Genomic DNA, 22,176 nt, shown 5'->3' with positions numbered 1-22,176 from the left:
ACGATTATATGCATAAGTGAATTAAGTTTCAACAAGACATATAGAATATAATAACTCTTATGATCAGAACATTTGTTGTAAATTCTATTGTAGTTCAGATCTACCATAAATCAATGTCATAATATTTTTTGAATCAATTTTAGGATATTGCTACTGTAGGGGCTAATTTAAGACAAAGAACATAAAGAATATTTCCAAATGTATGTATCGGGGTGATGTTCTATCCATACAATTTTAATTGAAAATAGACTGTGGGCAAATTGTACTTATAATTTTAAAATCATATAAATATAGAGTCGTAATACACCTTTAATTATAATAATAATTTTGATAGTCATCGTACCTCTCCAACTTGGTAATTATTTTAATGCCATGATCATCCTTATAAATGTAAGTCTAAATCCACATCAAACATATAAAACCAAATCTCATGCATAAAGAATCAAAATAAGTAGGAAGGGAAAGACCAAAGATACTGCTATAGTTTGGTGCTATGTTATCCTTTTTTTAAATTTTTTTATTTTTAAAATCATTAGATTTATGTATTATTAATAAACATTATGATCTCTAAGATGCCATATATTTCTTGGGATTAAAGAACATTAAAATAGATTTGTGTAGTGGTATGAATGTATAAACTCTTACCATTATAAAGAAAAATTAGAATAAAGTTACCTTGCCGCCAAAATTGGTATTGGCCAACGCCATGAAAATTAAAGAGCACCTGCCACATAATCTTGATAGAAGATTATGAAATGAGCTATTCGTGCTGATAACGTGTTATGAAATATAACTCAAAGTAACAATATGGAACAAGGAAATAAAAGCAATTTAGTAAAACATGAACAATTAATGGAGATAGAGAGAAGGAAGAGATTTTCTTCTTCAATTGTGTGTATTTTCCTATCTATTACAAGACCTTTATATAGGCATGAAAAATAAAGAAAATATGTCATGAAATATGTCATTGAACATAGAAAATATGTCATTGAATATGTTATTAAGCATTTGACATGAAAATCATGGAGGAAGAGTAGATATCCACCATAATATAATATTTATCATAAAAACCTAACTCTTTTTGACAAGATCAAGAAAACAAATGAAAAAACGCAAATATAATTAAAGAGCCAGATTGGATTGGTTACTGTGCAGCTGGTCCCACCTACCATTTGGCAATAGCTCATAATTCTGTAATGATCCAACATTGGTTTGGTTTTCCCGTAGCCTAAAAACATTGTATAAAAAGCACAAACCCCGGCCAATTCTCAACCTCTCAACCTTCTCTTTCTCCACACACACCTTTCTCAACTCTCAAAAATCTTACATATTTATCAATCTCTACAGGTTTTGATCCTGTCATTGCTCTTTTCATGTGGGGTTTTTGACATTTTTTTTTGTCTTCGGTCTTATATAGCTAAGATCATTCTTTTTGTAGATTTTCTTGGTTTAGGAAGACAGATTTTTGTTGGGTGGTGTTTGTGGATTTTATTGTTTTTTTGGGTTATAGGAAGATAAAGAAAGATGACAGTGGGAGCAGGAATATGTGTAGCTGAAAGGAAGCTGAATGTGTTGGGACAGAGCATTCTCACAGATGTTAATGAAAACATAATTGTAACACAGCCAACAGGTGAAGCTTTCATTAATGGTGCATTCCTTGGTGTTCATTCCGACAAAATTGGTAGTCGCAGAGTTTTTCCTGTTGGCAAACTCCAGTATGTTCTTCTTCTTCTTCTTCTTAGCTTTTTTCTCTGCATGTGTTTAAGCTCTCTCTCTCTCTCTCTCTTTTTTTTCTGTTGGTTGGGGCCGCAGATTGAAATTTTGAATTTTCATTAATAAATCAAAGTGGTTTTTATTTATTTATGATGATGGCTTTTATGTTTTTAACTTTACTCACCTGTTTAAATCTATGTGTTGAGATTGTTTGGGAGTTTTTATGTAAAGATTGCATATCTTTTTTTCTTTTTTTTTTTTGGGTTGTAAAGATTGCAACTTCTTTTAAAGGTTGCATTTTGATTTTGGATTTTGAGGTATTTTAATTTGTGAGTTTTTACGAGGAAATAGTTACGTGTTGGATGCTTGCTTATGGTTTTAACTTTATTTAAGGCATCCCACCCTGTTTTTAATCAAAGCGTTGAGGTTGTTTGGAGTTCTAATGTAAAGCTTGCATTTTTTAGCCGTAAAGATTGCATCTTTTTGTTGATTTAAAGATTGCACCTCATTTTGATTTTTAGTGTTTTGAGTTTCATGTGGGTTTTTACAAGGAATTGTTTTACATATTGAGTGCTTGTTTATGGTATGCGGTGGATTTTTATATTTTAATTTCATTGAGGTTTCCCCTATTTTGAATCTAAATTTTGATAATATTTGGAGTTATAATGTAAGATTTGCTAGTTTTGGCTGTAAAGATTGCAATTTGATTCTTGGAATTTTGAGTTATGCATTTTTTGGTTTTAACTTGGAAATTATTTATGTGTTGAATGCTTGATTACGGTTTGCAGAGGATTGAGATTTATGTGTGTTTTCCGGTTCAAGTTATGGTGGATGACACAGAGGATGGGTACATCCGGACAAGACATACCATTTGAGACTCAATTTTTGATTGTGGAAGGAAATGATGGTTCAAATTTTGATCAAGATAACCATGAAAATTCAGCATTGTATGTTGTATTCTTGCCTATTCTGGAGGGAGATTTTAGGGCTGTTCTTCAAGGGAACTCAAACGACGAGTTAGAAATATGCCTGGAAAGTGGTATGAGTATTTTGATCTTTTCTTTTTTGGGATGATCTCTATTAATGCCTTTTGGGTTTTGTGGAATGGTCTTTAGCAATTCTCAATGATGCTAATGGTAATGGTCGATTGCAGGAGATCCTGCTGTGCAAGATTTTGAAGGAAGCCATTTGGTTTTCGTAGCAGCTGGGCCAGACCCTTTTGATGTCATCACTAATGCAGTCAAGTATGTTTTTGTCCTTTCTTCGATTGTTACTGTTCTTGAAGTTTCCTTATTCAAATATCCAATCCATTGTTCTCATGTAGATTTGCATATATTTGCAGTAGTAATGTTTGGTTTTAACTTATTTCTGTCAACATGTCTTTTGCATTCACAAAATCCATGTGGTCGGCTTATGGCCAGAACATGGTCGTAACTGATAAAAGGGGGCTTTGCAAAAGAAGTGCCTTGAGAAAAATAGATGTATAGAACTTTTGGACGAGATAGTGCTAATTCCAACTCTACCCAAACGGAACCTAGTACAAATCTATTTGCCACGGTCCCTTAAATTTGACATGGTACAAATATCAGTAATTGATATTTATGTCTTTCATTATTCACATAGTCGAGGTGAGCTTCACAAATTACGCCAGCCGTGGGGGTTGATGTATCAACTAGCCTATATGCGTTTTAGACCTATTATCAATACCAAGTATTCATCAAAATTTATTTATGTGGGATGCACGAATTGAAGTTTGCAATAATAATGGCACAACTTATGAAAGCTGTATGAGTCTGTTATAGACATTACCTATTTGAATCGGAGTTGATGGTTGAAATACTTTGTCAACACAGGACGGTGGAGAGGCATTTGCAGACATTTTGCCACCGTGATAGAAAGAAGGTACAGTTTGAATGTCTTTGGACTGCTGCAAGTATTATTGGCATCATTACTTCTTCTGTATATATGTATATATGAAGGCATGTTTTTGTCATGGTTCAGATGCCAGACATGTTGAACTGGTTTGGATGGTGTACATGGGATGCTTTCTATACTACTGTTACTGCCGAGGGAGTGAAGCAAGGATTAGAGAGGTCACAACTTTAATCTTTAGATACTGCCTATGATTCTAAATTCTTGTATTGCTTATAGTGCTTACACTTTTATGACTTTTACAGTTTGGAGAAAGGAGGTATACCCCCAAAGTTCGTACTCATTGATGATGGATGGCAATCTGTGGGTATGGATCCCAATAGTATCGAATCCATTGCTGATAACCATGCAAAGTGAGTAGATTGAACCAATTTAGTATCATTGTCATCATATTCTTTCTCAGTTTTTGGTTGAGGAGCTGTTGCTCCTTCTGATGTTCTCTTTGAAAGTTTGCATCCTAATTCCTTTTTGTTTAGCAATCCCTTTCTACTGGCTAAACGTTCTGATTGTTCTTTGGCTCATTTTCAGCTTTGCTAACAGGTTAACTCATATTAAAGAGAACCACAAATTTCAAAAAGATGGAAAGGAAGGGCATAGGGTTAATGATCCTGCAATGGGACTACGACATGTTGTTACCAATATCAAGGACCAGCACAATTTAAAGTATGCTCTGTAATATCGTCAACTTTTAGGTCCTGGCCTTTTAGTTATCTGCTTTTCTGTTTCCTTATCTCAACCTTTGCACTTTAGGTATGTGTACGTGTGGCATGCACTCGCCGGTTACTGGGGCGGTGTGAAACCTGGGGTCCCTGAGATGGATCACTATGAATCCAAGTTATCTTTCCCAGTTTCATCTCCTGGGGTCGAGTCACAAGAACCTGATGATGCTTTGGATAGCTTGACAAAGAATGGTCTTGGTCTAGTGAACCCTGAGAAAGTCTATAATTTCTATAATGAACTGCACTCATACCTTGCTTCTGCGGGTATAGACGGGGTTAAAGTAGATGTTCAGAACATCCTTGAAACACTTGGAGCAGGTCATGGTGGAAGAGTAAAACTTGCAAGAAAGTATCATCAAGCATTAGAGGCATCTATTTCTCAAAACTTTCCTGATAATGGAATTATTTCATGCATGAGCCATAGTACTGATAATTTGTTCAGGTAATTTTCTCTCTCTCTCTCTCTATATCTTGCTTATAAAATTGAAGCTGGACTAGTTGTTCTAAGAAACGGTACTTATTGTGAATAGACACTCTTTTGCAAAATTCTGACTTGGTTTTGTTTCTCTTATATCGTGTAGTGCGAAACGCTCAGCTGTTATTAGAGCTTCAGATGATTTCTGGCCAAGAGATCCTGCATCACACACCATTCACATAGCATCGGTGGCTTATAATACTATTTTCCTTGGGGAGTTCATGCAGCCTGATTGGGACATGTTTCATGTGAGTTGACATGATTTTTGGTTCCTTTGTGTATATACTTCCCAACTTCCCCTAAAAAAGCTCAACTGACTAAAATGCTTATTGACTTTTTCTTAATATGTTAAGAGTGTGCACCCAATGGCTGAATACCATGGAGCAGCACGGGCTGTTGGAGGCTGCGCTATTTATGTCAGGTGCTGCTTATATACACTGTTTAGTTATTTGGTAAACAGTTAAATTTTGGTTAGCATTTCTCATGGCTGCCAATTAACATGCAGTGACAAGCCTGGACAACACGATTTTAATCTTTTAAAGAAGCTTGTACTTCCAGATGGTTCCATATTACGCGCCAAACTTCCAGGAAGGCCAACTAGAGACTGCTTGTTTTCTGATCCAGCAAGAGATGGAATAAGGTATTTGCTTGATCAGTCTTCTTCCAAAAAAATCATCTTTTTCAACAGTGATACAGTTTGTAATGTGTTTTATTTTCCTTATGTATGCAGTCTATTGAAGATTTGGAATCTGAATGATTTCAATGGCGTAGTTGGTGTGTTCAATTGTCAAGGAGCTGGGTGGTGTAAGGTCGGCAAGAAGAATCTAATCCACGATTATCAACCAGAGACGATAACTGGGATTGTCCGGGCTAATGATGTCAACTACTTACCTAAGATTGCTCATGATGGATGGACTGGGGATGCCATTCTCTATTCTCATCTTCACAGTATGAACCTTTTTTCTAAATTTATTATCTTTTATTATGATTACTGCTTTCATCTAGAGGAAAAGTGCATTTTGTTGACCTGATTGATTGTATTACCCACTGCAGGAGACTTGGTCCATCTTCCTAAAAATGCATCTTTTCCAATTACTCTTAAGGCAAGAGAATATGAAGTCTTTACCGTGGTTCCAATCAAGGTAATGTCAACTGGATCTAGATTTGCTCCAATTGGACTTGTAAATATGTTCAATTCAGGAGGAGCAATCAAAGAATTGAAGTATGAAACAGAGGGAAGCGGAATAATCTCCATGAAAGTTCGCGGATGTGGCATGTTTGGAGCTTATTCATCTGTGAAGCCTAAAAGAATACAAGTGGACGATAAAGAGTTACAGTTTGATTATGAAAAATCCTCTGGATTAGTCACTCTGGCTCTTAGAGTTCCTGACAAAGAGTTATACGCTTGGGACGTAAGGGTTGAACTTTGAAGTATGAAAAGTGCGAGATGATCATTGTGATGTATGACTAATTGTCGGATGAGGTGAAGACTTGTAAACTGAGTCTCTCTTTTCCAGTTACTCATATTTTGAATTTAGAGGGCGATATCTGTCATTGAGGTCCTGATGTTGTAGCTTTGCACCAATGTTGATCAATCTGCTGGAAATTCCCATAGCGATGATCTATTGGTCCTGTATCTTAGTTATCCGAGCCTTGGATATGATCGACTCAAATAGATGCTCTTCATAATATTTATTTCCTTCTTTTCTTGTTCTATTGATCAGAAGCATCTAAGTGCGCTGCTCATCTTGCATGTTACTAGTTCAAACATGTCCATTTGAATTTAAGGGGTGATAATGCAACATTCTTCAGCTGGCTTTAACATACAAAATAAATATTTAGAGATCTCTAGTGAATACATGGGAAGATATACAAGTTTTCACCATGAGGAAGTGATGCCATGGATGCAATTTCAAATGGTGCAATAACTGGTGTTTGCTTTTTGGGCTTGACTTGAGGAGTTTAGTCCACAAGCCAACTTTCAAGATTCAAAAATATCGTTGCCTCTGAACGCTTTTATGATCACTTACAGTTGACAGTCTTCAAGTGTGTGTTGATGCTGACATCCACTTCAACAAGGAAAGAAAAAAAATGAGGCATGCCCATACCTTGGGAAAAAAGTGACACTAGCATAGAATCTTAACCGAATACCGGGGCAGAGCTAGAACAAAGTATGGGCTTGACCGAATATAGTAGTTTAATTCAAACTCTGTATTCTTTTTGGTAACATTGTGAATATTACCATTGATCAACCAAATAATTACGCCTAAAAAGCACTTTACCTTATAATCTCCTTCAGCCTCAACACAAATTCTATACATCAATGATACTCCTTAAGAAATCTCTACATCTACTTGCCTTCTTTGACATTTGTATATCATTTAATCTAACTAATGTTTCCTTCTTTATCTGCTCCACAACCTCTGCAGTATTTACTGTCATGGGCGGCTTTCCAGCCGTGCCCCATGACCCCTTGGGCGCGCCCCGTGGCGTCCTAGCAAGCCTTCCAATGCCTAGCGCCACGGACGGCCCCGTGGTCTTGGTCGCGCCAAGTGACAAGCGCGCATGTGCCTCTGTCGCCCCACCGATATCCCTCGCCAGCGCCCAACCGCAGGCAGATGCCAACAGCGCCGCGCGCGCAGACAATGCCGCGCACGCAGATCCTGATGCCAAAGACTATGCTGCCGACAACGGCCATGTTTTCTGCCTTATAGCAAACTAAGTCTTTTTCATTGTAAATATAGAGTAGTTTTATTCCATGTAATTTCATTATGTTTCTCTAGCTTAATCAAGTCTAGTCTTGTAGCTTTGGATTATTTTTTTTAAGCATTATTAAGGGGGACCAAACAATCAAAACTTTCTAGCAAGCAAACAATTCTCTGTACTGGTGTCTCTCCCCCTCGACACCGCATTTCCTTTCTGTAATAGCTTTCATTAATGCAATCAAGCTTTCTTTCATTCTCAATTCTCATTCCTGTTCTCTCAATTTCTCTTGACATTGGTTTTCCCGTACGGCACTGACAATCTAGTCTAGCGTACGGAGGGGACCTCAGCTGGCGGACAGTAACTGCACTGACATCAGTTGCTTAGCCTTACGTCGCCCTTCCAAGGAATCTCAGGAAGGCGCCGCGTAACAGTTGGTATCAGAGCCTAGGCTCGACATCGGACGAGGGAACGCATTGCCATTACCACCATTTCTGACCATGGTGAATCATGGGGACCGCATTGCGGCCCTTGAACAGACGGTTGACGGATTACTGCCCATCATGGATACGATGCCTGAACTAAGAACCAGCCTAGGGCAAAGGTTGGATGACCTGGACCGCAGGGTGCTCCAGGCCGAAGTTGACATAGAAAACATCAGTCGTGACTCCGAGGGAGATCGACAAACGGCAGCCACAGAGGCAGCCGAAATTTTTGGCAAATTCGAGGGACTCCAACAGGAGCGTGCCGAGGATTTAGCTTACAGGGCACAAGAGGCAGATAGGGTGACTGCCATGCAACAAACTATTGACGACTTGACAGACAAGCTCAATGTTGTCAATGCTGCTTTACAGGGCCTACTGCGAGGCGGTGGAAACCAGGTCGGGGGCACTGCAAACCCCACCTCCGCGACACAAAAATTGAAAATTCCTGAGCCAAAGCCATACAGTGGAGCTAGGAATGCCAAGGAAGTGGAGAACTTCATTTTTGATGTCGAACAATATTTTGATGCTGTTGGGGGCCTAGAAGAAGCCAAGAAGGTAGCAACTGCTGCCATGTATCTTCAGGGTGATGCTAAACTCTGGTGGCGGGTGAAATACGAAGCTATCAAGGCCGGTGAAGATGCTCTCGAAACATGGGCAGAACTGAAGGCAGCCATCCGCCTACAATTCTTCCCCGAGAATGTTGAATACAATTCAAGGAGAAAGCTACGGGAGCTCCGTCAGACCAAATCTGTGCGGGACTACGTGCGGGAATTCTCCGCGCTCATGCTAAGCATACGCGACATGGGGGACAAAGACAAGCTCTTTACCTTCCTAGAAGGGCTGAAACCTTATGCCCGTATGGAGCTACAAAGGCAACGGGTAGATACCCTGCCCAAGGCGATCCAAGCAGCTGAATGCCTTGGGGACTATCAAATGGAAGCCCGGAAGGATAGGCCTCAACCGCCTACCCGAGCGGGATTCAAAGGGGGCCAGTCTAGCAATGGTGGCCCTAGCAGAAGTGGGGGAGATCGGAGCTCAACCAAACCTAAGGCTCCCTCCACAGGCAGCAACAGTGCTGCATCTAACAACAATGATCGGGGGAGGAAGCCTCCTTCAGGGTGCCGTCATTGTGGCGGACCACATTGGAACAATGAGTGCCCACATGCACAGATGAATGCCCATCAGACTTTTGATGATGGGACAGATGACGATTCAGACGATGCGGATCAGACTGAACCCGTAGGTGCCTTCAATGCAATTGTTGGCTCCATTTCTGAGGCATTAGCAGAGACTAGTGCTGGTATCCGTAAGAAGAAGGACCCATGTCCCGTCACCAAGAAAGGGAAAAAGAAGGCGGATGATGAGACTCCTCTTAAGCACGAGAGGACCTTAATGTTCGTTGAGATGAAGGTGAATGGCAAGCCCATTCGGGCCATGGTAGACACGGGTGCTACCCACAACTACTTAGCCTCGACTCAGGTGGAGCGCCTTGGTCTAGTCGTAGGGAAAGGTAGAGGCCGTGTCAAGGCTATCAACTCACCTCCCCAGCCAGTGGGTGGAATAGCCAAAGAAGTACCGATGAAGCTTGGCCCTTACGAAGGAAAATTCAACTTGCGTGTGGTGATCATAGATGACTTCGAGTTGATAGTTGGATTGGAATTCCTGAGGCAAACCAACACCATGCCTGTACCGTATGCTGACATGTTACTGATGATGGGAGCAAACGGGGCCAAGCCCTGCGTTATCCCGTGCATGCCCATGAAGATGGCCGTTGAAAACATCTCGGCCTTGCAGTTGAAGAAGGGGGTCAAAAGAAACGAACCTACGTTCCTGGCAACCCTCTGCATCGAAGATGTAGAATGCTCCTCGGGTCCCATTCCTGAACCCGTGAAGGAGCTACTACTAGAGTTTGAAGATGTCATGCCACAAGACATGCCAAAGCGACTACCGCCTAGGCGCACTGTGGATCATGAAATTGAGCTGGTGCCGGGCGCGAAGCCACCTGCCCGGGCGCCTTACAGAATGTCACAACCCGAACTCACCGAACTTCGGAGACAATTGACGGAAATGCTAGACACAGGGATTATCGTGCCCTCCAAATCCCCATACGGGTCCCCTGTGCTATTCCAAAAGAAACATGATGGTAGTCTACGACTCTGTGTGGACTATCGGGCTCTAAACAAAATTACTGTGAAGAACAAGTACCCTATTCCGTTAATGGCAGACTTGTTCGATAGACTGGGTGGCGCGATAGTGTTCACCAAAATAGATCTGAAGACAGGTTATTGGCAAGTTCGGATTGCAGAGGGTGATGAGCACAAGACGACCTGTGTGACAAGATATGGCTCGTACGATTTCCTAGTTATGCCATTCGGCTTGACTAACGCCCCAGCTACATTTTGCACTTTGATGAACCAAGTCTTCCGGGAGTACATTGATGAATTCGTGGTGGTCTACTTGGATGACATTGTGGTATATAGCAAAACATTGGAGGAACACCTGATGCACTTGCGGAAGGTCCTAGCTCGATTGCGGGAGCATGAACTATACGCGAAGCTATCTAAGTGCTCCTTTGCTCAAAAGCAAATTGACTTCCTCGGACATGTCATTGGGGAAGGGCGAATCAAGATGGACCAGCAGAAGATTCAGGCAATCACAGATTGGCCGCCACCTAAGGATATCCATGCCTTGAGGGCGTTCCTTGGTCTATGCAATTTCTATCGGCGATTCGTGAAAAACTACTCCCTCATTGCAGTACCATTGACAGAACTCCTCAAGAAGATCACGCCTTGGGAATGGGGACCCAAGCAAGCGAAGGCCTTTAACGCATTGAAAGCGGCTATGTCTAGTAGCCCCGTCTTGGCCCTTCCTGATCTGGCCAAGCCATTCGAAGTACAAACAGATGCATCTGACTATGCCCTCGGTGGCGTCTTGCTACAAGAAGGGCATCCTGTGGCGTACGAGAGCCGGAAGCTAAAAGATGCAGAGCGGCGCTATGCCGCCCATGAGAAAGAATTATTGGCTGTCGTCCACTGCTTGCGCCTCTGGAGGCACTATCTGCTGGGAACCCCGTTCGTGGTCAAGACAGACAACACAGCTGTTAGCCATTTCATGACCCAGCCGAAGTTGAATGGTCGACAGGCCAGGTGGCAGGAACTCCTAGCTGAATTCCACTTCAACCTGGAATACCGAAGTGGGAAGACCAATCATGTTGCTGATGCGCTCAGTCGGAGAGCTGATCTAGCATCAGTGTGCTTACTCGCCACCCTAAGGGGGAGCGAGGTAGCCACCTCCATCAAGGACCAGATACAAGATCTACTCATCAGAGATCCTGCTTCACAGTATTTGGTTGATTTGGTAGGACAAGGCAAGACTCGCCAGTTCTACATGGAAGATGGTTTTCTGAAAGTGAAAGGGAACCGACTTTATGTTCCTAAAGGAGGAGATCTACGAAGGACTCTTCTAGCGGAATGTCATGATACTCTGTGGGCCGGCCATCCCGGTGAAGAACGCACCATGGCGTTACTTCGCCGTGCATATTATTGGCCTCAAATGGCCGATGACGTTGCTCAGTATGTGAAGACTTGTCTAGTATGCCAGAAGGACAAGTCAGACCGCTTAACACAGGCGGGACTTTTGGAACCACTAGCTGTCCCAAAGAGACCTTGGGAAAGTGTTTCCCTGGATTTCATCACCGGATTGCCCAAGGTCGGAGATCTAACAACTATCTTGGTTGTGGTAGATCGGTTTTCCAAATATGCTACCTTTATTGCTGCCCCACAATATATATCAGCAGAAGATACAGCTCGACTCTTCTTCTCTCATGTCGTCAAATATTGGGGCCTACCCAAAGATATTGTTAGTGATCGTGACTCACGCTTCACTAGCAACTTTTGGACCCAACTCTTTAAGTGTCTTGGGTCGAAGCTGAATCACAGCTCAAGTTTTCATCCGCAATCTGATGGCCAGACGGAGCGGTTCAATGGTATGTTGGAGGAATATTTGCGTCATTTTGTAACCGGATCGCAGAAGAATTGGGTGAAGCTTCTGGATGCTGCTCAACTGTGTTTCAATTCACAAAAGAGCTCTAGTACAAACAAAAGCGCTTTTGAAATTGTTACCGGACAGCAACCGCTACTCCCACACACCGTCAATGCACCAAATATGTCTAAATCTCCTCGAGCTGCTAGCTTCTCTAAAGAGTGGAAGCAAAATTTGGAGATAGTGCGGAGCTATCTTGTCAAGGCTCAAAAGCTGGATGAAGAGGCATGCTGATCAGAATCGTCGCTTTGTTGAATACCAAGTAGGAGACAAAGTGATGGTCAAAATTCCAAAACGTTACTTATTTGCAGGGGTCCATGACCCTCGCTTATTACAAAAATATATTGGACCCTTGTCCATTGAAAGGCGTATTGGGAAAGTTGCATACCGGGTGGATACCCCAGCTTGGTGGAAAATTCATCCTGTTTTTCATGTCAGCCTCCTAAAACCTTTTCGGGAAGATACAGAGGATCCTTCAAGGAGCCAGCTCACAATACCCAGTATTCGAGGGCCCAATTCAACCGGGAAGAGGCGTGTTGAAGCTATCCTTGATGATAGAGTGATTCATGCCTCAAGGAAAGATCACCAGGAGTTCTTGGTGAAATGGCAGGGCTGTGATACAGAGGAGAACACTTGGGAGAGGGGAACAAACCTCAAAGCCTACAAGAGCCTAATTGAAGATTATCTTGCAAGTAAGGCGCCGAGGACGTCGCCAACTCAGGTGGGGGAGAATGTCATGGGCGGCTTTCCAGCCGTGCCCCATGACCCCTTGGGCGCGCCCCGTGGCGTCCTAGCAAGCTTTCCAATGCCTAGCGCCACGGACGACCCCGTGGTCTTGGTCGCGCCAAGTGACAAGCGCGCATATGCCTCTGTCGCCCCACCGATATCCCTCGCCAGCGCCCAACCGCAGGCAGATGCCAACAGCGCCGCGCGCGCAGACAATGCCGCGCGCGCAGATCCTGATGCCAAAGACTATGCTGCCGACAACGGCCATGTTTTCTGCCTTATAGCAAACTAAGTCTTTTTCATTGTAAATATAGAGTAGTTTTATTCCATGTAATTTCATTATGTTTCTCTAGCTTAATCAAGTCTAGTCTTGTAGCTTTGGATTATTTTTTTTAAGCATTATTAAGGGGGACCAAACAATCAAAACTTTCTAGCAAGCAAACAATTCTCTGTACTGGTGTCTCTCCCCCTCGACACCGCATTTCCTTTCTGTAATAGCTTTCATTAATGCAATCAAGCTTTCTTTCATTCTCAATTCTCATTCCTGTTCTCTCAATTTCTCTTGACATTGGTTTTCCCGTACGGCACTGACAATCTAGTCTAGCGTACGGAGGGGACCTCAGCTGGCGGACAGTAACTGCACTGACATCAGTTGCTTAGCCTTACGTCGCCCTTCCAAGGAATCTCAGGAAGGCGCCGCGTAACATTACACATGCGCCTTTGAATTCCAATTTCTTGCCTTCCACATATGATAGAAAGCAGCTCCCATAGTTGCTGCAACCACTTCTTTCTTTACTGTTTCCATCGTTTCTTTTTAATGTTGTCCAGTGTGCTCGCTATGTTCCCTTCTTGCAGTTGTACACCGAGCCATCGCAGAACCTCAACTCGAACTTTTTTTAGCCAATTGCATTCAACAAATAGATGTTGATATGTTTCAGTTGTTTGTTCTTCACATAAACAGCAGTGCAGGTTTTCTATATGTATCTACAACTTCACTAGCTTCTCCTTTGTAAACAGTCGCCTTTGAGCTCCAAGCCACAGAAAAAACCTGTGTAACACTCCTTAAATTTATAAAAGTTTCAAGATACGCTAATTATTGAATTAAGTTATTATTACTATTATTATTGTTATTATTATTCTTGCCTAAAGTGAATAAATATATATACACACACTTAAATAATTGAATATACAATTAGGAAAATATTAATAATTTTAGTGTTATTAATTATTAAAAGTGGGTATCATTAATTATTAGTTAAGTTAACACACACAAAAAAAAAAACGGTGCACGTGACCTAGCCCAAAAGGGTTGTGAAATATAAGACTTAAACAAAGTCTTATAGCAAAAGAGAAACAGAACACTTTTTCTAAAAAAACAAAAAACAGAACGCTGCTTTTTAACGCAGCAAACGCAGCAAACGCAGCAGAGAAATAGAAAATTCAAGGGTTCCTTACAAACCACTAATCCTTGAACTCAGGTATATAAAATTCCTTATTGTCAAGTACCCTACAGTAGTATTAGCTAAGAATTGAGTAGTTAATTCCCTTCTTCCTCTATATCATCAATAAATTTCATATTTAGGTGTAGTACTTTAAAACTGATTAAAATACACTGGTTGTTGTAGAATCGATTATTTGACTGGTATCAATTGGACTGGGACCTACGTATTGGTTCGAGAAATTTTGAGGTGAGTTGATATAACCCTTTACTAAAGTGGTTTAACTCACAAAAGCACGCATACAAGGTGTTTGATGAATTACTTAAAAGAGTTTATCTTTATTTAATTAGAGCGAGTGAGTACCCATTAATTTAGAATTGTTTTAGCAAAAGTTTAGATGATCTATTATGCTATATGTGCTTAAATTTTCAGATTTTTGTGTTGTTCTTATATTCTATTTTCATGTTGAAAATTATGAAGAAGAGAGAATCTTTGGAAATATTTTTATATGTTTATTTCATTCTTATGTCATGCTTTACGTTTAAGGACACCAATATGAGCACGTACATAATGTTCTATAAAGAAAAGATTTAGACTTGAAAAGTCACAAGAAGAAGTTTTAGAAAGAAAAGATTTTTGGGAGTATCCTTTATTCTGAGAAGGGGTCATCGTCCAGGCCGAGGGTCCTGACCAAAGCGTTGACTTCCTGAGACTACTTGTGCCAAAGTAGGGAGCATACGAGCTGAGGGTCTCATTGCTGAGAATTTACTTAGCCATGCTAAGGTATGATACATGAGTGCTGAGAACCATGAAGCGAGTCACACCTCGTGGATTGGGCCTATTCGATCAGGTTGGGATCGAACCCGTGCTGATCACACGGTGACTGAGACAGAATTAAGTCAGGATAGTTGGAACTCCCAAAGTATAAAATGAAGTATTTTTTTTAAAGAAAGAAAAAAAAGAGAATTTCTTTTAGAATATTCATAAATTGCTATTATGCAATTATTTTAGAATTATTCTTATAAGCTTTATGTTTTACATGCATTTAGAACCTTTGCTCGTAATGTATATGTTATTAAAGGTTTCTCCCCCTGTTGTTGAGACTCACTGAGTACAGTGGATGGTACTGACGTTCTCTTTTGGGAACCTACGTTGGTCTGCGGTACAACGTAGGAACCGGATTTGCAGGCGAGCAGGCTACGAGTTAGGATTTCCTTCCCTTCCAGTGATATTGGTGAGCTCCGCTTTTGTTCGTGGAGTATTCTTAGAGTCATTTTCATTTAGCTATTTTTTTGTTTAATTAGAGAATTGGCCAGAAAATCTCATGTCCTGAGCAGTGCGTCAGTTTATCAGTAGAGGCTTCATAGACATAGTCATTGGGTTGAGATTCAGGTGTTATTTTATAATAACTTAGCAGTAATTCAGTAGTTACTACGAATAAAGCTTTCGAGTTGATTTATTTAAATATTTGAATTGATCAAAAGTATTTGTTTAGAGTATTGCTTTGTTGCATATAAAGTTTGGAGTTATAATAGGGTTGATAAGTAAAGATGGTTCGCTCGGTCATGTTTAGTGATCGAGTGCCGGTCTCGGCTTGTTCAGAAAATGGGTCGTGACAACCTGTGTTTTGGTTGTGCTACCTGTCCATATCAAATCTGCTATATGCAGTCCTTGTATTCCCCCTAATAAGGCAATGTAGCTCCTCGTTATGGAATAGCCACCACCCCTACTCAGAGTGCACCTTGTATAAACCACTCATGCATGTCCTCCTTCGGAGAGTTAATTTTCTTCAATACCAATTACAGCCGAACGGGATTTTATGGGTCCAGTTATTGGTATCAGTTTTCATATATGCACCCACTTCACCCATAGAGCTTCCTTGTTATTGAGAAGTTGCCATAATAATTTCTCAACATAGGCCACATTCCATAGTTTACTACCTTTAACATTCAACCCTCCAAACCTATTAGGAAAATATATTCTTTCCCATGCCACCAGTGCCAGCTTTTTTCTGTCTTCAGTATTCCCCCATAGGTAATACCTATATATTCTATCCACACTGTTTGAGGCAAAATGAATACTGCACTCCAGAAGTTATAAATGGAAAATAACATAGAGTTAACCACCTGCAGTCTGCCTGCATATAAAAGTTGCTTTGAGTAGCCAAGTTTTATCCTCTTGGTTATTATGTCTACTAGCTGAATGCAGTCCAATTTGTTCCATTTCTTTGATGAAAGGAGAAAACCAAGATATTTAATTGTTAAATAACCTTGGGCGAATGCTGTTTTTGCTATCAACTACTCCTTTGTCAATTCATCCACCCAGCAATGAAGATATAAGATTTATCCTGATTAGCAATAAGTCCTGATGCCTCACTACAATGATTTAAAGCTTCAACCACCCTAGTAACTGATGCCAGATTACCTTTGCAGAAGCTCATGATATCATTTGCAAAGATCAAATGTGTTAGCTTCAACTGTTTGCACATGGGATGAAATTGAAAATCTAGGAGTTCACTCATAGTTGATAGAACTCTAGACATGTATTCCATTACTATCACAAATAGTAGAGGAGACATAGGATCTCCCTGCCTTAGTCCCCTTCTCCCCTCAAAATAACCATGTCCTTCACCATTTACTTTGATAGAGAATTTGGTAGTTGTTACACATACCATAATCAAGTGAATGAATCTCTATGGGAACCCAAACCAAATCAGAACTTCCTCAAAAAATCCCCAGTCCACCATATCATAAGCCTGCCTTAGATAAATTTTCATAAGACACCTTGCAGAAGTCTTTCTACTGTAATGCCTCAATAGATCATGGAATGTTAGCTCATTATATATCATGGATCTACCCTGAACAAATGCTGCTTGATTGTCAGCCACAATGTGGCTTATGGTCTGCTTCAATCTGTTGCATACCATCTTAGATATACACTTGTACAAGACATAGCAACAAGAAATAGGTCTGTAATGGCTAGCATACTCAGGCCTATCCACCTTAGGAATCAGTGCAATGTTGGTTGTGTTTAGTTGTTTCAGGAATTGACCATTCTCAAAGAACTCTAGGACAGCTTCAGTGATGTCTGCTCCTACAATTCCTCATGCTGATCTATAGAACCTACTACCAAAGCCATCTGGTCTACGACTCTTATTTTTGTCAAAGTTGAAACATTGCTTCTTTGACTTCTTTCCCGGAATAAGGTCTGATTAAGCTTACTTATTGCTCTAAGGGTAGCACTGGCCCTCTTTTCATAAAGTTGCTGAAAGTTCTAACTCTAGCATTTGTGGTCTTTCCCAGTAAGTTCTCATAATAGTCTACAAATACCTAAGCTATGTCATCTGGATCATTCTGCCAATTGCCTTGTTCATCCCTTATCTGTGTTGTAGCTAATTTCATTCTCCTGTATTTAATCACAGCATGGAACTACCTTGTATTGTCATCTCCCAATCTTAGCCAAGTAGCTTTGCTTTTCTGTTGTAAGTAGATTTCTGCCATATGTGAAATCTTTCTAAACTGTTGATACACCTCTCTTTCCTTCTGCTGCATGCCCTTATCCAGTGGATTTGCTTGTAGCTTCTCCTGTATCCTCCTGAGTTCCTCCCTAATCTCTTCTACTTCATTTACTAAGTCCTTGAAGTACTTTGAATTTAGTTGCTTCAGTCCTTTCTTTAACAGCTTCAATCTTCTTTCAACTCTCAACATTTTGCACCCTTCAATCTGCACCTCCTACCCAGCCTTGACAGTGATGTCAAACAAATGATGCTGATCCTATACATTGTAGTGCTGAAAACATTTCTTCCTTCTTTTCTTAATCCCTTCTAAAGTTAACTGCATAGGGCAGTGATCACTTATTCCTTCAAGTAGAAACTTATATTGACAAGCTGACATTATATCAAGCCATTTGTCATTGATGAAAGCCCAATCAATCTTGAAAAATATTCTCTATTTAGAGTTTTTATCATTCCAAGTGTATCTGTTGCCCTGTTGAGGAAGCTCAATCAAACCATAATAATCCACACAATTCCTGAACTCCATCACTTCTGCCCAAGTGACTTGATTACCTCATATTCTATCCTCCTATGTTAATACTGCATTAAAATCTCCTAATATGAGCCAAGGTCTAGAACAAACTCCATGTTGTTACATAATACTATCCCATAACTCTCTTCTTTCTTCTTTGTATTGAAGGCATATACCACTGTGAGCAGAAAAGTCAGTTGTAGTGGAATGTAAGTCACCTCACAAGTCACATTTTGGGCAGTAATATTTGTAGGAACTACATCATAGTAATCATGTCTCCATGTCAACCAAATTCTACCATTATAGTGTGCTTCAAGATTGATAATATAATGCCAACCTCTAAACAAACTACCATCAATTTGTTCAATCTTATTCTTCTTTATTTTTATTCTAACAAACCTACTATACCAGCCTTAGCTTCAGTGCAAAGGATTTTAACTTCCTTCTGCTTATTTGGGGCATTCAAGCCCCTAACATTCCAACACAATAAGTTAACCATTCCTAGTATAGGGCATGGTTCCTCCTCCCCCTTTCTCCCACTGACACTTTTGATAGCAGTTTGTACAAGGCTGACATTTGCAGGCTTATCCAAAATTTGATAAGAGTTGGACTTTTCAATTTGTCAAATCTGTTTAGGTGGGCCTCTTCCAGTTCTTAGAGGAGTGATCCATTCATAACTAGTTGATGCTTGTTTCTGAAGCACTTCTGTCTGTTCCTTACCCTTTTTTATCTCCCCTGCTTCATTATCCTACTACTTCTTTTGCACTAACTCTGTTGTTGACACTGCCCTATCCTGTTGCACAACTGGCTTATTCTTCTTCTTACATACCTCCTCTACGTGCCCATAGGCATGGCAATAGGTACACATAGTTGGTTTCCAATTATAGCTCACTCTTTGTTCAATGAGCTGACCTTTCTCATTTCTAAATAACAGCGTATCAGGTAGTTGAGCATCCAACTCCATCTCTACTATTATCCTTGCAAACTGTAGTCCTACCTTCTTCTCAGTGTTGATGTAACGCCCCGGCCGGTCGTCTCATGAGTTACCGCTTCGTTTTCTCCATTTTTGCTTCTTTATGTGTTGTTCAGCTGTATTTCATTGCATCGTGTTGGTTAGTTTGGGTTCGAAGTGGTTTTGTAGAGAAATGAGACACTTAATCTCTTAAGTTGGCCTTTTAGTTGGAAAAGTCAACCGAAAGTTGACTTGTGAGTAAATGATCCCAGAACTTAATTTTTATGGTTCGGATAGCTTTGTGAGGTGATTTAGGACTTAGAAGCGTGATCGGAAAGTATTTTGGAGGTCCAGGATAGATTTAAGCTTGAATTGGCGAAATTGGAATTTTGGCGTTTTCTGGTTGGTAGTGGAGATTTTGATATAAGGGTCGGAATGGAATTCCGGAAATTGGAGTAGGTCCGTTGTATCATTTGGGACGTGTGTGCAAAATTTCAGGTCATTTGGACGAGGTTTGATAGACTTTTTGATCAAAAACGGAATTTGGAAGTTTTTGGAATTCTTAGGCTTGAATCTGAGGGTGATTTGATGTTTTGATATTGTTTTGAGCATTCCGAAGGTTGGAATAAGTTTGAATGATATTATGGGATGTGTTGGCATGTTTGGTTGAGGTCCTGAGTGCCTCAGGTGAGTTTCAGGTGGTTAACGGACCAATTCTTGGTTTTGGAGATTTGCAGATTTTCTGGTTTTTGTTGCAGAAGAAATTGTTCTTCGCGTTCGCGAAGATAGTCCTGCGTTCGCGAAGAAGAGCTGGGCCTAGAGGAGAAAATGTTCTTCGTGTTCGCGAGCCTGAGTTGCATTCGCGTAGGTTTGGATTCCAGTGAATCGCGAACGCGTGAGAGGAGTCACGTTCGCGTAAGGTAATTGGAGCAGCTGGGACCCTAGGAGTTTTGTGCATCGCGTTCGCGTAGGTAAGGTCGCGTTCGCGAAGGCTTGGACAGTTGAAGCTTCGTGTTCGCGTGGAGGATGTCGCATTCGCGAAGAAGGAATATTTGGTCAGTGGAATTTTGTGCTTCGCGAATGCGAGGGAGCTACCACGTTCGCGAAGAAGGAATTAATCCCAGGGCAGAATGTTTAAATAGTTGCCTTTGGGATTTTAGTCTATTTTCCACCATTGTTGGGCGATTTTGAAGCTTTTTGAGAGGTATTGAAGAGGGAATCGAAGGGAAACACGTGGAGGTAAGATTTTTGAACTCAATACTCGATTCTATGGTGATTTTTACCTAATTAGACATGAAATTAGTGAGATTTAAAGCCTAAAATTGGGGAATTAGAGTTTGAAATTAGAGAGTATAAATTAGGGATTTGAGGGACCACTTGAGGTCCGATTTTAATGTTCTTGGTATGTATGGACTCGTGGGAAGATAAGGATTTTAGTGATGTGATTTTTATCGAAATTCGAGATGTGGGCCCGGGGGTCAGGTTTGGCCAATTTCGGAATTTTTGAGTTAATTTGATTATTTTCGCTTAGGCTTGGTTCCTTTAGCACTTATTAATGGTATGATACTGATTTTGGTTAGATATGGAGCATTTAGAGGCCGGTTCGAGGGGAAAAGGCATCACGGGCTAGAGTTTGGGCTGGATTGAGGTAAGTAATGATTGTAAATGTTGTCCTGAGGGTATGAAACCCCGGATTTCACATCGTTGTGTTACTTTGAGGTGACGCACATGCTAGATGACGAGCGTGGGGTCGTGCACCGTTGGGGATTGTGACTTGGTCCGTCCCGTACGATTGTTAAGTCGCGTATTTGATTGAAAACTGTTTGATATCATCGTGTTTTGGAAAGTATTACCACGTTTTGGGCTGAAAGCCATATTTGGGCCTCGTGCCAACTGTTTTGGACCCTTAGGGGCTTTTTTTTTACTGCTATTCCTTACTGTTTTGACTTAATATCTGTACTCAGTCATGTTGTATCCTACTGTTTTCATAACTCAGCCGTATTTACTCCGTTTTGATATTTTTAATGATATTTTGGGCTGAGCATCATGTTTTATTGTTGCCCGATGGGGGCTTGAGAGATTTCTGACTAAGTGAGGCTGAGGGCCTGTGTTGTGAGAATATTATGGGATCGGGTTGTATGCCGCAGCATGTTGTACGGATTTGTGATATATGAAAGGCCGAAGGCCTGATTTGTTATGCCACGAGATGACTTGTGATAACGCTTGGGTTGTAGGAGCCCTTCCGGAGTCTAAACACCCCAGTGAGCGCGGGTACCCAGTGAGCGCGGGTACCAGTGTGAGAGATGTGATATTGCCCAAGGGGCTGTTGTTGTTTCATGTTGTTGCCCGAGAGGATGATTACGAGTGATTGTGAGATAGCCCGAGGAGCGGTTGTGGTACATGTTTTGCTCGAGGGGTTGTTTATGTTTCTATCCTTTTACTCACTGTTTTCATCACTCGTTTGAAACTATTGAAAGATGTTTTAAAAAGGTTTTACTGAATAGAGTTGTTTTTACGAGTTTTATTGATTTACTATATTGTTCTACACATATATTGTTTTGTTGTAGTGCTATGACGTGAAATTTCTTATTTTCTTACTGCTCAGTTGCTTTTACTTTTATTACTTACTGAGTTGGCGTACTCACATTACTCCCTGCACCTTATGTGCCGATCCAGGAGTCTCGGGGCGCGATAGTGAGTGCTGATCAGTCTTCCAACAGGTCTCCGGAGTTGACTAGGTAGCTGTTTGGCGTTCGCAGCCCAGTGCTTCTCCTTCCTGTCTTATTTAGATTGTCTTAGTATTTTATTTTCGAACTATGTTGTCCTTTCTTGTTCCTAGATGAGTTGTAGTTGCTCATGATTGGTGACACCCCGTTGTCGGGCTTGTGTTATATTTTCGCACTGCTTATTTTAACTTACATTATGGGATTATAGTTAATTTATAGCTTAAAATGACTTATTACGAA

The 22,176-nt window shown here is 40.8% G+C and overlaps 1 protein-coding gene and 1 long non-coding RNA gene across 3 annotated transcripts; both read left to right on the top strand.

Moving 5' to 3' along the window:
• The first annotated feature begins 1,223 nt into the window (after positions 1-1,223).
• Positions 1,224-6,555, top strand: LOC107772596 (putative galactinol--sucrose galactosyltransferase 1). The gene is made up of 13 exons (XM_075223057.1): positions 1,224-1,715; positions 2,502-2,752; positions 2,867-2,957; positions 3,567-3,615; positions 3,715-3,806; positions 3,891-3,998; positions 4,174-4,308; positions 4,396-4,806; positions 4,946-5,087; positions 5,193-5,260; positions 5,345-5,479; positions 5,570-5,787; positions 5,893-6,555. The coding sequence occupies exons 1-13, from the start codon at positions 1,525-1,527 to the stop codon at positions 6,267-6,269; spliced, it is 2,268 nt and encodes a 755-aa protein (XP_075079158.1). The 5' UTR covers positions 1,224-1,524; the 3' UTR covers positions 6,270-6,555.
• Positions 6,556-14,142: 7,587 nt separating this feature from the next.
• Positions 14,143-22,176, top strand: LOC107824902 (uncharacterized). 2 transcript variants are annotated; one of them, XR_001656962.2, is made up of 5 exons: positions 14,143-14,272; positions 14,420-14,482; positions 15,407-15,467; positions 20,791-20,858; positions 21,887-22,176. It is a non-coding gene; the product is annotated as an uncharacterized LOC107824902 (long non-coding RNA). The 2 variants fall into 2 exon arrangements; XR_001656961.2 differs by lacking the exon at positions 20,791-20,858.

Source organism: Nicotiana tabacum, chromosome 10 (genome assembly GCF_000715075.1).
Source record: "Nicotiana tabacum cultivar K326 chromosome 10, ASM71507v2, whole genome shotgun sequence".
Taxonomy (NCBI): domain Eukaryota; kingdom Viridiplantae; phylum Streptophyta; class Magnoliopsida; order Solanales; family Solanaceae; genus Nicotiana; species Nicotiana tabacum.
Note: the sequence above shows the minus strand (reverse complement) of the source record. Positions and strands in the feature narration are given on the sequence as shown.